The sequence below is a fragment of the Mchenga conophoros genome, linkage group LG10 (genome assembly GCF_057382185.1).
Source record: "Mchenga conophoros isolate Kocher_MC1m ecotype Shallow Benthic linkage group LG10, M_conophoros_male_GT1.1, whole genome shotgun sequence".
NCBI lineage: Eukaryota > Metazoa > Chordata > Actinopteri > Cichliformes > Cichlidae > Mchenga > Mchenga conophoros.
The window spans coordinates 4314998-4330366 of record NC_140535.1 but is presented as its reverse complement, the minus strand read 5'-3'; the positions used below and the strand labels follow the sequence as shown (position 1 = coordinate 4330366).

General features: G+C 38.5%; 1 protein-coding gene across 2 annotated transcripts; it reads left to right on the top strand.

Moving 5' to 3' along the window:
- Positions 1–6361: 6361 nt before the first annotated feature.
- Positions 6362–12597, top strand: LOC146565254 (uncharacterized). 2 transcript variants are annotated; one of them, XM_085288265.1, is made up of 6 exons: positions 6362–7383; positions 8277–8337; positions 8450–8494; positions 10072–10227; positions 10431–10523; positions 11471–12597. In XM_085288265.1, the coding sequence occupies exons 4-6, from the start codon at positions 10156–10158 to the stop codon at positions 11783–11785; spliced, it is 480 nt and encodes a 159-aa protein (XP_085144391.1). In that variant the 5' UTR covers positions 6362–7383; positions 8277–8337; positions 8450–8494; positions 10072–10155; the 3' UTR covers positions 11786–12597. The 2 variants fall into 2 exon arrangements, with proteins under 2 accessions (XP_085144391.1, XP_085144390.1); XM_085288264.1 differs by having other exon boundaries at positions 8450–8498.
- Positions 12598–15369: the final 2772 nt, after the last annotated feature.

The following is a 15369-nucleotide window of genomic DNA, read 5'->3' as shown; positions in this document are numbered from 1 at the left end:
GGGGTTTAAAAGCCACGGAGATGCGGTGTTTAGAAAAAAATGTGTCTCAACTGTTCCAATATTCCTGACACGTACAGGTTCACTACTAGTTTTCGCAGCGGTTGTCCTTCTCCCCTGGATCGGCTGGAGCTTTCTTTAGGCACCTTCCCAGCTTTGACAAATGTCCAGCTGGGATAACCACATTTACTCAGGGCCTTCTTGATGTGATGTTCTTCTGGTGTTTGCTCTGTGTTGTAGCGTCCTGATGACACCCAGTTTATGCTCCAGTGGATGATGAGAGTCAAACCTTAAATACTGATCCGTATGCGTAGGTTTACGGTACACATCAATTTTTAAATGTCCCCAATTTCTGCTTCTATGGAAGCCAACCTGCCACTTTTCATATCCTCCCTGGTGAATTTGAGGTGTTGGTCCACTGAGCTGAGCTGGTTTCAGTCATGCAAATGTCCTGTTTATATGATTGGGGAAACCTGCAGTTAGCTGAGACTGAAGAAGTCGAAACGTTTCTCCCACTGAAAACACTACGGCCAGATGAACACAATCAACCTTTTGGGATTTACTTACCTGGATGATTGAGCACGTATCAAGACAAAGCAATACTGTAAAGAATTATTTTAGTTCGTTTTATTATTTCTGTCTAGTATTAAAATTTATTTGAAAATCTGAATCATGTAAGTGTGACAAATATGCAAGAAAACAAAGAAAGAAATCAGAAAGGGTTTTTTTCACAACGCAGTATATGCAGGATTGAAACATTGACTTCATTTGCTGATTTGCTATCTGTGTATAGATTATATTCAAAGTAGAAAGAATCAAGCTTGAGTCAGTAGTTATCTACACAAGCTGTTTTATTTTATTTGTACACAGTCACAGTTTGTCCAATTTGGCAACACTATCAAAGTTAAGTGTGTTTAACTCACAAAACACAGCTGACATGCAGTCCCATGCTTCTGCAGAAAATTGTGTTGTATGTCATCCTGTCAAGCTGAAGTTTGCATCCACATTTCTATAGATTAATATATTTACTGAAGACTCTGAAGGAATTTATGTAGATGTTATCAGTTTATTTTTGTTGTTTTTGAGGCCTCTGACTATCAACACTGACATCTAATCTGTTCAACTCTGAGATGAGGTTATGATTCAAGTCAGATTTGTAGAAATTCACTTATAGGACTGAAATGATAAAAAACAGACAAAGAGAAATCTAGCATATTCATATATCAGTGAGAGCGCTGTCCTTACATACAGTTACAACAGCTTAAATTTTAGTCGCTGTCTCTTTCTCCTTTTCTACACCTAAACTGAGGAATACTCACCCTCTGAAACAAGAAACTGCAGTGCAAGGTCATTTAACCAGCTAAAATTTCCAATGAAATAATGAACAAATACTTCAAATGGAGTAAAATGTCATGTTTCGGCTGTGTACAGGCAGGAGAAGGACCCAAACGCGAAACTCACGACAACGAAATTAAACTCAAAAAGCTGCTTTATTGCAGAATGGCATGGGGAAAACTAAACTGGGACATGGCTAACTGACACACAGGGAAACACAGCCATGAGGGAGACTACAACACTGACAAAGAGAAACACCGGGCTCAAATACACAGAGGGATAACGAGGGAACAAGACACAGAAGGAGAGCACAGCTGGGAGTAATCAGGCTGGACGAGACAAGGGAAGCAAAACTAGAAACACTGACATGAGACACGGACCTTCAAAGTAAAACAGGAAACACACTGACTGAACTCTAGACATGTAAACTTAACAGCAACTGGGGAGACAGAACATAGGAACCTGAAACATGGTACAAAAACGTCACAGTAGACACAACATGGAACACAGGGAAGCCATATTACAAAGCCAAAGAACTAAACCTATGATAACCATAACTGAGACCTAGGGAAACAAGAAACAGTACAACAAAGGACTCAAAACATAATCCATAATATAAAAACACGAGATCTCTTCAAAATAAAATTGGAAACATAATGAGAAGCAGACATGACAACCAGAACTTGACAACGTAAGACACAGACATGAAACACACGAAGGGCAAGGGAGACTTAACATGGGTTGGAAACACAAGGGGGAACTAATAAGCAAATGAACATAGGAGACCTAATGAGCTTAAACATACTATAAACATCAAAATGAACTAAAACTCAAAACACTGGGTCATAAGACCCAGGATCGTGACATAAAATCCCAGCCTGAAGAATCGAGCACAGTGAAGTCAGCATATATCATACTGGACAAAGCTGTGGTAGGAACAAAACTCAAAAATACACCTCGGACAAAAGGTTTCTGACTGTACATCATGTTACTGGACTAATTAGTTATTATCATATGTGTTATGTTTCATATTATTCACTGCACACTTGGTTTAAGGTAAGACAGGTAACATGATAACCAGGTGTTGGCATAATGATAAGATTGGCAATATAATTAGTAATCTTAATGATGCGATCACTAAATATCAAACTCTATTCTAAAAGATTTTCTTTTGCAGTCTCAGCCCATTCATCATTTAGTAAAGTTTCCATCCCACTAATATACATTTTGTTTCCTCAAATCCCACCAAAGACCTTTTAAGGGGATTGACATCTAGAGACTGAAACAACCCATCAAACTGTTCCTGGATTGGATTGATTTGCTCCTTGGGTTGACCCGGGCGTATGTTTGGGATTATAGCCTCCACAGAAAAGTCGGTTATTACCAAGCTACTGTTTACACACTGAGAGCATCCCATTCTTCTTCAAAGAGCTCCGGCATGTCACAGTATCCGCTGCAAGGGTCAAATCTAGGCGCTCTAACAGTAAAACACAGTGACAACAGGATAAATTGTGTCTGACTGCTGGAATTGTCTAAAACAGACTCCCAGAACTTCACTGGTCATTCTGGGATGTTCAAGTTGATGTTTGTGTGATTTTTTCCCTGTATAATGTGTTCCAACAAGACTTTTTGAACATTAATTCATTGTTTATTTGTTGTCTTGGTCTGTACTGATGCTTTTGTTCCTGTCTCCAGCAGGTGCATCTGCAGCTGTTTGGAACATAGACAGTTTTTTGATATTTTGCTTACCTGATGTTTTCTGACGTTTTCATTCTCCTTGGAGAAACTGTACTCTTTGGCTGTTTAAACAAATATATATATAAAGATTGTGAATTGTCAGAAAACCTTGAATGTGTATATACTGGATACACATATTCTATATCATACTGTAGTATATAATTATATACAGTGGGGCAAAAAAGTATTTAGTCAGCCACCGATTGTGCAAGTTCCCCCACTTAAAATGATGACAGAGGTCAGTAATTTGCACCAGAGGTACACTTCAACTGTGAGAGACAGAATGTGAAAAAAAAATCCATGAATCCACATGGTAGGATTTGTAAAGAATTTATTCATAAATCAGGGTGGAAAATAATTATTTGGTCACCTCAAACAAGGAAAATCTCTGGCTCTCACAGACCTGTAACGTCTTCTGTAAGAAGCTTTTCTGTCCCCCACTCGTTACCTGTATGAATGGCACCTGTTTGAACTCATCATCTGTATAAAAGACACCTGTCCACAGCCTCAAACAGTCAGACTCCAAACTCCGCCATGGCCAAGACCAAAGAGCTTTCGAAGGACACCAGGAAAAGTATTGTAGACCTGCACCAGACTGGGAAGAGTGAATCTACAATAGGCAAGCAGCTTGGTGTGAAAAAATCAACTGTGGGAGCAATCATCAGAAAATGGAAGACATACAAGACCACTGATAATCTCCCTCGATCTGGGGCTCCACGCAAGATCTCATCCCGTGGGGTCAAAATGATCATGAGAACGGTGAGCAAAGATCCCAGAACCACACGGGGGGACCTGGTGAATGACCTGCAGAGAGCTGGGACCAAAGTAACAAAGGTCACCATCAGTAACACACTACAACGGCAGGGAATCAAATCCCGCAGTGCCAGACGTGTTCCGCTGCTGAAGCCAGTGCATGTCCAGGCCCGTCTGAAGTTTGCCAGAGAGCACATGGATGATACAGCAGAGGATTGGGAGAATGTCATGTGGTCAGATGAAACCAAAGTAGAACTTTTTGGTATAAACTCAACTCGTCGTGTTTGGAGGAAGAAGAATACTGAGTTGCATCCCAAGAACACCATACCTACTGTGAAGCATGGGGGTGGAAACATCATGCTATGGTGCTGTTTTTCTGCCAAGGGGACAGGACGACTGATCCGTGTTAAGGACAGAATGAATGGGGCCATGTATCGTGAGATTTTGAGCCAAAACCTCCTTCCATCAGTGAGAACTTTGAAGATGAAACGAGGCTGGGTCTTCCAACATGACAATGATCCAAAACACACCGCCCGGGCAACAAAGGAGTGGCTCCGTAAGAAGCATTTGAAAGTCCTGGAGTGGCCTAGCCAGTCTCCAGACCTCAACCCCATAGAAAATCTGTGGCGGGAGTTGAAAGTCCGTGTTGCTCGGCGTCAGCCCCAAAACATCACTGCTCTCGAGAAGATCTGCATGGAGGAATGGGCCAAAATACCAGCTACTGTGTGTGCAAACCTGGTAAAGACCTATAGTAAACGTTTGACCTCTGTTATTGCCAACAAAGGTTATGTTACAAAGTATTGAGTTGTATTTTTGTTATTGACCAAATACTTATTTTCCACCCTGATTTACGAATAAATTCTTTACAAATCCTACCATGTGGATTCATGGATTTTTTTTTCACATTCTGTCTCTCACAGTTGAAGTGTACCTCTGGTGCAAATTACTGACCTCTGTCATCATTTTAGGTGGGGGAACTTGCACAATCGGTGGCTGACTAAATACTTTTTTGCCCCACTGTAATAAGCTCAAGTTATTCATGTCCAGTTGTTTACAAATCCACACCTACTATCCATCGCCTGCTCTGATCACTCTGTTTACATGACTTTGGTCATTTAGTTTAAGCTCAGTCAGTACATTGCTGTGCTAATATGGCACAAAGCAATTTAACATTCATTGTACATTTTCAGTTTTTTAATTTAAAATTTCCATTTTTTTATTTAAAGTGACTTGTTGTTTTTAATGTTTTGCACAGTCAAGGAGCAGATTTCACTGTGTGTTGTATGACTATGCATGTGACAAGTAAAGAATCTTGGAATCCCACATAATGTTGGTGGGTCAAAGTAACATCTGTCACGCTAATCTTATCTGATTTTTACTGCACTAAAACTTCTTAAATTATGTTTAAAAAGATCAAAGTAAACAAAATGAAAACACGATACTGTCCCCTTAAAAGTACATACAGTACTGCCCATAGAGTGAGCTGCCTTGGAGAGGTTTGTGCTCTCAGAGTGCTTCTTGTTCCTTCATGTTTTTATTGTTAATCTCTTCTGGTTTTTGCTTTGTCTGTATATCTAACACAAATGGTTTGTTAATTTATATTTATATTGGCGATGCTTATTAATAGTTTGTCCAGGTACTGTGCATGAAAGTCACTATTATAACCAAATCCAATAAGTGATAAATCACACAGTGATGGTAAACCTGATTAACACGTTTTACATTCCATATAAAACTACAGCCATAAGAAACATCCTAAGCAAGGTACACGTCTCCCTGTGTGTGTGTGTGTGTGTGTGTGTGTGTGTGTGTGTGTGTGTGTGTGTGTGTGTTTAATGACTCAGGAGTTGCACTGTGAGGTGAGGTGTGTCACAGTGAAGGATGAGTGATTACAGTGGACAGTAATCCTGCAGGTGGATTAGCAGGTGGCATTAGGAGAAGTGGGGGTGTAGCACATTGCCACCTCCATGAGGGACCTCACCTCCATCTGCTTCACCTCAACACAACATGCACAGGACACTGTAGCACACACTGTCCAAGGATCTGACAACAAAGACAAAGGTCACTGAGGATTCTTTTTTCTGGGTTTCTCCATTTAGATTGAAATCAAACTGAGCAACCAAACTTAGAACTGAAACAAAACCAATATAAGTCAGTAAGGCATTCATCTATAGATGCAGTGATTCTACTCTCCCATATGACACTTTAACAGTGTATTGATGTCAGTTACCCACAGATATACTTCTGTTGTGAACTATTACTTTCCAAGCATTTCTAAGTCCTACAGTAAGTGCTTGTGATCCATATTAGAAAGTTTAAAGTTGTCCACAGCTTGGAAACGACACATTTCTCTGCATGTTGTACTCTGTATGATTGTGTATGTAACCAATAAAGCTTGTTTCTTCTTCTTCCTTGTCTTCTTCTTAAAGATTGTTCATCGTTGTAATGATATGAAGACTTTCAAAGGAATTTTAGATGTTACAACAAAGCGTCCTCAGGTAACCCTTTGTATTTGTTCTAGCCAGTGAGGTAAAGTTGGTGAGCGCAACAAAGCATTTCATAAAATGTTGAATTTGCAGTGTAATACCTTTTCTGAACTTTCCGTTTCTCCTCAAATAATGATTTAAGGAGAAACAAATAAATAAAAATAATACTGAAACTCATGAAAGGGATCATTGCTAAGCACCAAACAACAAAATGAACAAATTCACTGTGAAAAAAGCTAATGCCAAACTGAACTGAAATCTAAACTTAAAAACAAAATAAAGATTCAAACTAATTAAATATGAAGCTTTAATAAAGTGGGTTTGTGCAAAGCAGTTTGTTATTGATGCTGCTGCACAGACGCAGCTTATAACCTCTGGATAGTCTGCTTTCTTATGGATAAGGTGAAAAATCGCCCGAGAAGTCAGTGCCTTAAAACAGACGGTCTGATGTTTTGGTTGGTCTAATCGAATATTTCAAGAAATAATTGAAGAAATAGTTTTCAGTTGAATCAGTGACTTCTCATCCTTCAGTCGCTCAAACAAATGTGATTACAGATCAGGCAAGAACAAACTAATCTGCGCTTCATCTTCATCTAAGCTAATTGATTAAAAGTAATAATTAATAAATGAATTATTGATTAATAATTCTCATGTGTGTCTACTATATACACAGCCTTCTTCTTCCACTCAATTCTCAGTGAAATGCTTTGACCTACCTGCACTCAAAAAAGTCAACTAAGGCAGTTGTTTGATTAATTCAATAGACATTTGTCTATTTAACATGAACATATTGAGTTTAGGTTTTTAAATCATTATCAGTTGTTGGTTTAACATAAAATAACAAAAAGTTTAATGAACTAGATTTGCATTCTTCAGTTCAATTAAATGTAACTATTTTAAATCAACAACTCTAAAACCGATGCCTAGTGCGCATGCTCAAACTTCCCAGAAGTGAAAAGGCACCGATGCCTAGTGCGCATGCTCAAACTTCCCAGAAGTGAAAAGGCGGGAACGCGGAGAAAGTTATGTGTTCAGTGAACTGCCATTTCCCCCTGCGGAATCTTCCACAATACAGGTAAGTAATAAATAACTCAAAATATCTTAGTCAAACGAAGTTGTTCTGTCCGTTAATTGTTTAACAATGTTTTTAATTCCAAATGTGTAAGTTGTCATTAGACAGCGGGAGTGGAGCAAATGCAGTGAAAATCTGGTATTAGACGGTGCCAATCGGTACCGTCTAATACCTGATTTCTAATCCGCTCTGGGTATATTTATACTATTATTAGCATTTCCACTTCATTGTTTTTCTTTTTTTTTTTTTTTACCTGTTTTTGCAGTTAGTCTTATAGTGTTTTTAGCGGTTATTGATATGTTTAATTCAATATTTAACACGTTTGTAATTCACTTTCAAAGTAAATGAAGTTAGCTAAAGCTAGTATGGTTGTCTCATTGAACTTTTACCTAGCTCTGTTAGCATTCACTTTGGTTTTAAATGACGGTTATTGCAAGACATGGTCTTTGTTCACTTTTTTTATTATTATTTGCATTTTTTCTTTCTTTCTTTCTCCTTTTATTTTAAGCATTCGGCCTCTCACAGTAATGCAAGTTAAACTAGCATGCGCGAGTTGCTAAATATTAGCTGTGTCCAAATTCAGGGGCTGCATCCTTCGAATTGACTTGATCGCTAGTGCATGGGAAAAAGAGCATAAACACGAGGTCAGAGGAAAAGGCAATGGCGGATAGTTATGAAAATTGCCTGTCGGACCTTTACCGCAACTACCAGCATCTTTATTGCATAGTGTGAAACACTGCTATTACATTTGGCAACAGATTGGATATTTATCTGTGAATTTTATATTGCAAGAGGTATTTATATGTATTTGTATTTTTTTTTTATACATTTGCAACAAAGTAAAAAAAAATCCACTGGAATTTTTATAAAATAATTGTCTGTTTTCTTTACCATAGTAACACCACAAAGAAAGCTGACCCCTTTTTCTGATTGTTTGTGCCTCCTCTTTAATACATGGTAAGCCTTTTACCATCATATATTTATTATGATAGTTTTATGATTTAATCAAAGTGGAAAAAAAGGTGCCAATAAAACCATCCTTAAAACTGCTTTTCTTTTTTTCTTTCAGTGACTTGTATGTGGCAGTGCAAGCGTTGTTCCATCAGGGAGAGTAGTAGGTACAAATTATTGAAACGCTGTACAGGGCTCGCATAGCCCGACGTCCCGGGGCTAGCGATTTTTCCAGTCGGGCTACCAAAATCTATCTCTGCCCTGCCCGTCCGGCTTTTGTAGGAAGGAAAAATATATGTCAATGCTTTTGCATTCTTTCGGAAATGTAGCTGGGTAATTATATCATTGGCATCGGTGAGCCACTGTCAATATGTGACATATTGAAATCGCGTTTGAATTTGCGCTTGTTTTTTGCTTTCACTTTGCAATCGTGCGAACTGTGTATAGAGAGTGACAGGACTGATCTGTGAGTGAGGATAATTTGCGCACCAATTCCTCTGACATCGTCTTATCAATCGTTAGCTTACTATGCAAGCATGACAAGTGAAATCTCCCGCAGCTTAAACATGTGAGAGGTTGATCGCGCAGAGAATCGCTGAGCTTATGTGAGTGCGTGTGTAAAAGCAGGAAGATATATATTTCAGTTCTGCTGAGCCAAATAAGACAGGTCAGGGTGAAGAAGTGACAGCCAAAGAAAAGCTTACCACAAAACGGAGAAGTTATGACAAATCAGACTATAAGGCAAAAAGAAAGTGCAGCTTTATGGTTTCATGGACAAAAGGATTTCTGTGGCTGCGATATGACGAGCTAAATAACCAGGGCTGCACATAAGTGGTCCGCAGGTGCGCATTCGCTGTCAAAATAAAAAAACACGCACAAGAGAAGAAGTTGCAACGCGTGCTTGCGTACATAAGATTTTCAGGAGGAGGACAGACATTTGTTTAGAACTCTTAAAGATGTCAAGAAGCTCCTTTAAGCAATTACTTTGGTGTTCCTCCACCTCCAAAGAAATGTCAGAAGGAGTCCGAACCACAAAAGAAGTGCGTATTCTCAGAAAAGTGGTTGAAGGAGGTGAGCTGGCTTCAAACAAATGATGAATGCACAGATGTGGTGCAGAATGTGCCGTGAAAATCCCACTCTAGCGGACAAAAACAGTGCTTTTTATATGGATGCAAACGCGCGTTGCAACTTCTTATCTGGTGCGCGTCTTTTATTTTGACAGCGAATGCGCACATGCGGACCACTTATGTGCACCCGTGTAAATAACATAATGTTCTGCCGGGTGTGTTGTTGGTTTTCCCTCGATTCCTGAGTCGACAAGCGCCTTTGTTACTGGGACCAGTAATTTTAAGAAAGGCCCCCATTAGAAATGGATTATTGCTCAGTCTGCAATATCTTTCCCAGAACAAACACCAATTGCAAATAATATACTAAAAATAAACCTGAAAAATCTGTTTAGAACAGCATACTATGTTGCAAAGAGTGAACTACCACTGGTGCAATTTAGCAGTCTTTGCAAACTTCAAAAAGCAAATGGCCCAGATCTTGGTTCCACTTGCCTCTTACTTGTGACTTTAGTGGAAATTTCAAATTCAGGATCTGACACAGACTGATTCATGTTCTACACAGACAGCACTGATGTCTGCATGGTCTTCTAAAAGCAGCTTTAGTCAGCTTAGATGTGAAGTGAGTGAAATATACAGTTGAGTTTTTAATCAATGTATTTGTTCTCTATTGCAGATTGACAAGGAGTTTCTGCGAATCACCACAAAGCCTCTGCTATCTACTTTCTTTGCCGAGCTTGACCAATACGCGCCACGCTTAATGGAAATCTTTCTGACCAAAGGAGGGACACGTGGAAAGAAAATAAGAGGTCTCATGCTTGCCATCTCCAAGGTTTGTATTAGGATTGAGTAGACTTTGTCATAGGCAGCAAAAATAACTTTTATTTGGAGATGAAGTTGTCAATTTTGTTTCAGCTTAACAAATGGTACATGCCAGGTTCTAACCTAAAGAATAATTATGCAAGTTAACTGATTACCATAGCTTTAAGAAAAACAGCCTGGTTTTGGCTCATATTATCTCCTCCTCCTCTCCAGCATGACAACATCTATACCAGACGAGCATGCATCTTGAAGTCTTTGTGCATCTACCTAAACGAAGACTATGAGAAGTTAATAAAGGAGTACTTGGTGAGTCACTGTGACAGCATGTTGACCGTAACATTCTCATACAAATTGTGACGTTGCCTCAAATGCAAATCGTTAAAATTAAAATTTTGAGATTAGCAACAAGACACCTGGTATTGGGGAAAGGATGTCTTGAATACCAAACAGTATTAAGCGTTGCAATAAAGAATTTCTGGGATTTGGTATTGGAAGGAAAGAAATTTATGCCTACTTAAACTTGATACACAAACATACAATGCATTTAACATGCATCAAGACAATATTGCTTTTGAATCTGTACTTGGATTAAAACAAGTCCTGTTGTTTTTTCATTGCTATGGTCATCAGTATTTGTAAATAGAAATGTCTATGAACTTTGAGCTGTTTAGTACTAACACTTCTATACCTGTTTTATTTTAGCAGCTGAGTTAGCCTTTTCTCGAGTCCTGTCCCCCTAAGTTACTCTTGCTACGTCCGACAAACAAATGGTTTCCTCTGCGCACCAATGGGTACCCGAATGTGCAAGCAGACATGCTTCATAATGTTCGGTACAGTTACCTGGGAATGGGGCCATACACACTGTTTAATCCATTCACGTTGTTTTTGACTTTGTGAATGGAAAGAACACAACTCCTCCAGACACAATCTCTCAGCGTATCGGTGGGCACACCGCTTCTCCATCTTGCTTGAGGTTAATGTTTGTCAGACACAGTAACGGTTGCTATAATGTGTAATTGGACAATGGCCCTTTCGGGGGAGGGGCCGGTGAGAGGTCAATTATGCCACCTCTTTTGACATGAGAGGTGTATTTTATAATTTATGTATTGGAGTAATTACTAACAACTACTTTAGTGGTGTAATTTTCTGTTTATTACTTTAACTACAGTACTTGGATTTTATGAACAGCATAGAAACAGTTGTTTAAACAATCTCTTAAATTTTACTTTGTTGTCTTATATTTTTTCATGTAGGATACGGACAGCGAGGCAAAAAGCTGCATGGAGCAAACTGTGATGGGGGTGTACGTCATCCAGAAGGAGGGTGCTGAACCTGAAGATGACCCAGAGGACGTTGGTGTCCTGATTGAGGGTGTGGAGGCTAACACTGATTTGGGTAACATTGCACAAGCATGTGCTCTGTTGTTTGGACTCGTATACTGTTTGAACCTGAGCTACCCACCAGAACTTAAATGCACCTTTGAAGTCCTCCAGAAGATACTTTTAAATCTTGATGGACAAAAGCTGTCTTCAAAGGCACAGTTTCTGAAAAACAAGCTTATGGGGTGAGGGCACTTGAAAATGACTGATAGGTCTTGAATGGTTCATTGGTGCAATGGTGATTTCCAATATATAATGGTAATATTTGAGTTGTTTATATTTTTTTCTTTCATTTAAAATTTTTTTTTTAAGTTTTTGGATTCTCTCTGTTGGGCAATTCACCTTTTATACAGCACTGCAGATGATTTTTGTTTGTCCTTATATAGATGGCTCAAAATGGATCAGAAGTACTGACAGAAGTACTATGTTGTGTTTATGTGTCAAGGTCCTGTAAAGTTTAAGACCACTGCCACCTGTTAAGTTCACTGTATTATTGTTTCCATTTTGCTTGCTAGCATGTTTTAAAACACAGCAAAACTATATTGCTAGCTGTGGAGGACTGCAACCAAAATTAAAAAAATAAATACAGAAATGTAAAAATTGGTCAAACTAATAATTATTTCAATGAGATACACCAAACAAATATAGATTTTCATCACCTATGGATTGTTTTGTTGTTGTACTGCCCCCAAATTATTTCTAATTATTTTATTTTTCCAAATTCACACAATAGTAATTCTATTTTGTCACATGTTTTAACTTGCCAAGTGGGAGATGTATTTTTTATCTTTTAGTTTAATTTTTTTAAAATGCAGTCGATATATTGAGCAAATTTTGCATCTGTTTTTAGTTGTGGAAGCTTTGGTTCCAACATATTACCTATGTAAATAAGTATTCTAACGTTTTACCTTTTGAAGTGGCATAATGCTTGCAGGTGTACAAAAATGGTAAGCTTTTATATTGTCCACTAAATCCAGTTAATAAAGATAATGTTATCATAATCTGATTGTGACTTTTTTTGTAAAGTAGTGGGTTTCTAAATGTGTAACAAATGTAAACAAATCTAATTGAAATAATTTGGTTGAAATGAGTGAAATCATTGACTTGATTAACAAAGTAGTTGTTGAAACAACAAGATTTAATTCTGTTTTCCTAAACTTTTTAAATTGTGTAGAATGAATTAAAACAAATTTCACTCTACATACTTAAATAAATCACTTCAAATCAATGTAAGTATAGTATGTTGATCCAACGTAATCTGATTACATTAAACCACCAAATGCTAAATGTGTTGGTTTGACATGATCGAAAAGGGTTTATTGTACTTGGTTAAATTGTGTGCAAAAAGGGTGCCATGATTAAATTGTGTTCATCCAACAACAGATTTTTTTGAGTGTGGGTTGGTTTCTTAAAATTTCTACATTAGAAAAGCACAATGCTGGTTGGAGGACTTTATATGGTTTGAACAAATAACAATTTTGCTTTAAATAACATAAACTCAGGAGACTTTGACCTGCCGTTTAGTCTTCTTAACATTCTTCAGGATTAAATCAGATTGGGAGGAGGACGATAGATAGATACCCCATTGTTCTTGTTTTTTTAAATAAATACATTTTTATTTATATAGCACCTTTCAAGACAGAATCACAAAGTGCTGCACATAAGATTACAAGTCATAAAAAGATTTAAAAAGAGAAAATAAAACAGGCAAAAAATTAACCAAAAGCAGTTTTAAAAAGGTGAGTTTTGAGTTGTTTTTTAAAAACAGCTACTGAGTCCACAGTTCTTAATGTTTGGGGGAGAGAGTTCCACAGTCTAGGGGCCACAGTGGCAAAAGCTCTGTTACCCTCAGTCCTCCTCTTAGTATTTTTTATAGCAAGTAAGCCCTGATCAGATGACCTCAAAGACCTGCTAGGGACATCGGGCTGTAGCATCAAAGATGTAGGCAGTCCGTGCACAGCTCTGTAGGTCAAGACCAGGATCTTAAAATCGACTCTAAATTTAACAGGAAGCCAGTGTAACTGAGATAATAACGGTGTCACATGTGAGTACTTGGAGGATTTTGTCAAAAGTCGAGCTGCAGCGTTTTGCACAACCTGCAGACGATCCAGAGAACCTTTGCTTAGACACATAAACAGCGAATTACAATAATCCAAGCGTGACGAAATAAATCTCGAGTTCAGAGCGAGATAGAACCGGGCTTAGCCTAGCCACATTTCTCAAATGATAAAAACAACGCCGAACCAGAGATTTCACATGCCCATCCAATGTGAGACTCGAGTCAAAGGTGACACCTAAATTCCTGATAGAGAATTTAACATAAAGTGAGAGAGGACCAAGAGCTTTCACTATCTGCGATAGAAACCTATCAGGGGCGCATACGAGGACTTCGGTTTTCCCCTCGTTGAGTTGGAGGAAATTTGCAGCCATCCAACGTTTGATCAAATCTAAGCAATCATTCAGACGCTGAAGCTTAGATAAATCCTCGGGCATAAAAGAAACGTTAAATCATTGTGCTAACCTTTACTGAACACATAACCTGATCTGCAGCAGGTTCCGAGTTAGGATTTAAAGTCTGCTGGAAGTCCCCTTTTCACTTATTCTGTTATTTACAGCATGTTTTAGGTGCATTATTGAGTCTCTGATGGGGAATACGAGTTATATGCACGAATTGTATAGCTTTCTAATGTCTAACTTGACTGGGTGAAGTGCGGAAATGTGCATGCATAAAATATCGGCATGATTCTAATCTGCTGTTGAGTATATTTTAGACTGCTTGAACAGCAGCTCACAGCGCACAGGTCACACTAAAAATACATGTTCTGTCCATCAATCAAATCATTTTCACTTTGATCTGCAGGTAAACTAAGGCGGTTCCCTCATCTCATTTATTATGCTGTGAGACAATATCCTTAAATGTTTAGAGCTCTAATGTTCACCCTCCGCCGTAGAAATGATCAGAAAGCCTGTTTTAGCAGAGCAAGTTGTTCCATCGTTGTGTGACCCTTGGGACAGACCCAAGCCGCACGCCCGGATAACACACAGACAACCATTCACGCCTAGAGCCGATTCAGAATCACAAGTTAACCTAAACCCACGCGTGTTTTTGGACTGTAGGAGGAAGCAGAACCCACTGCCTGGACTTGAGCAGAGGTCAGTGCTAATCACCGCACTACGCGTCTCTGGAATTTCTTCATCTGCATGAGTGGGTTAGCTCTGACCTCTGGTGGTTGAGCATCAATGTATTCATGCAACTAATTGTTTTGTTGCAGCAAACATTAATTAAACACACATGCATATAATAATACTGAATCAGGAATTGTCAAAGGTGTACGTGGAAAAAGACATTTTTAGAACTGAAATAAATGCAACCAGAAAATTAAAATCCCAGACAAAAAAACTTCAGTACATGCTTTCTTGTTTAAAAAGGAGGGATTTAGTGCCACTAGATGGCAGCACGATACAAGCGATGCACTGAATCTGTCACCCGTTTACTACACGAAGAAAAAAAGCCACGCGCTGCCTTTCATGGCGTAGTAAAGTGGAGGAATTAAACCAAACTGGGAGAAGGCTTATATTAAATGACAACCAATTTAAGCGTTTTTGTACCTCAAAAAGAATGGCTGATTTTACTCTGTAAAGGATGTGTGACATTTTAAATGCACGTAAAATGTCAGCTGGCAGCTGTGTTTTGACCACAGAATGAAGAAATTTCACGGGAACAACGACAAATCTACCTTAAAATTACTTTCTAAAATATAGCAATATTTTCA

Excerpts from the sequence above, each read along its gene's own strand:
- LOC146565254 (XM_085288265.1), top strand. The coding sequence starts at position 10,156 with ATGGAAATCTTTCTGACCAAAGGAGGGACACGTGGAAAGAAAATAAGA. Across the intron at positions 10,228-10,430 it reads TCATGCTTGCCATCTCCAAG|CATGACAACATCTATACCAG; the intron begins GTTTGTATTAGG and ends CCTCCTCTCCAG. Across the intron at positions 10,524-11,470 it reads AGTTAATAAAGGAGTACTTG|GATACGGACAGCGAGGCAAA; the intron begins GTGAGTCACTGT and ends TTTTTCATGTAG.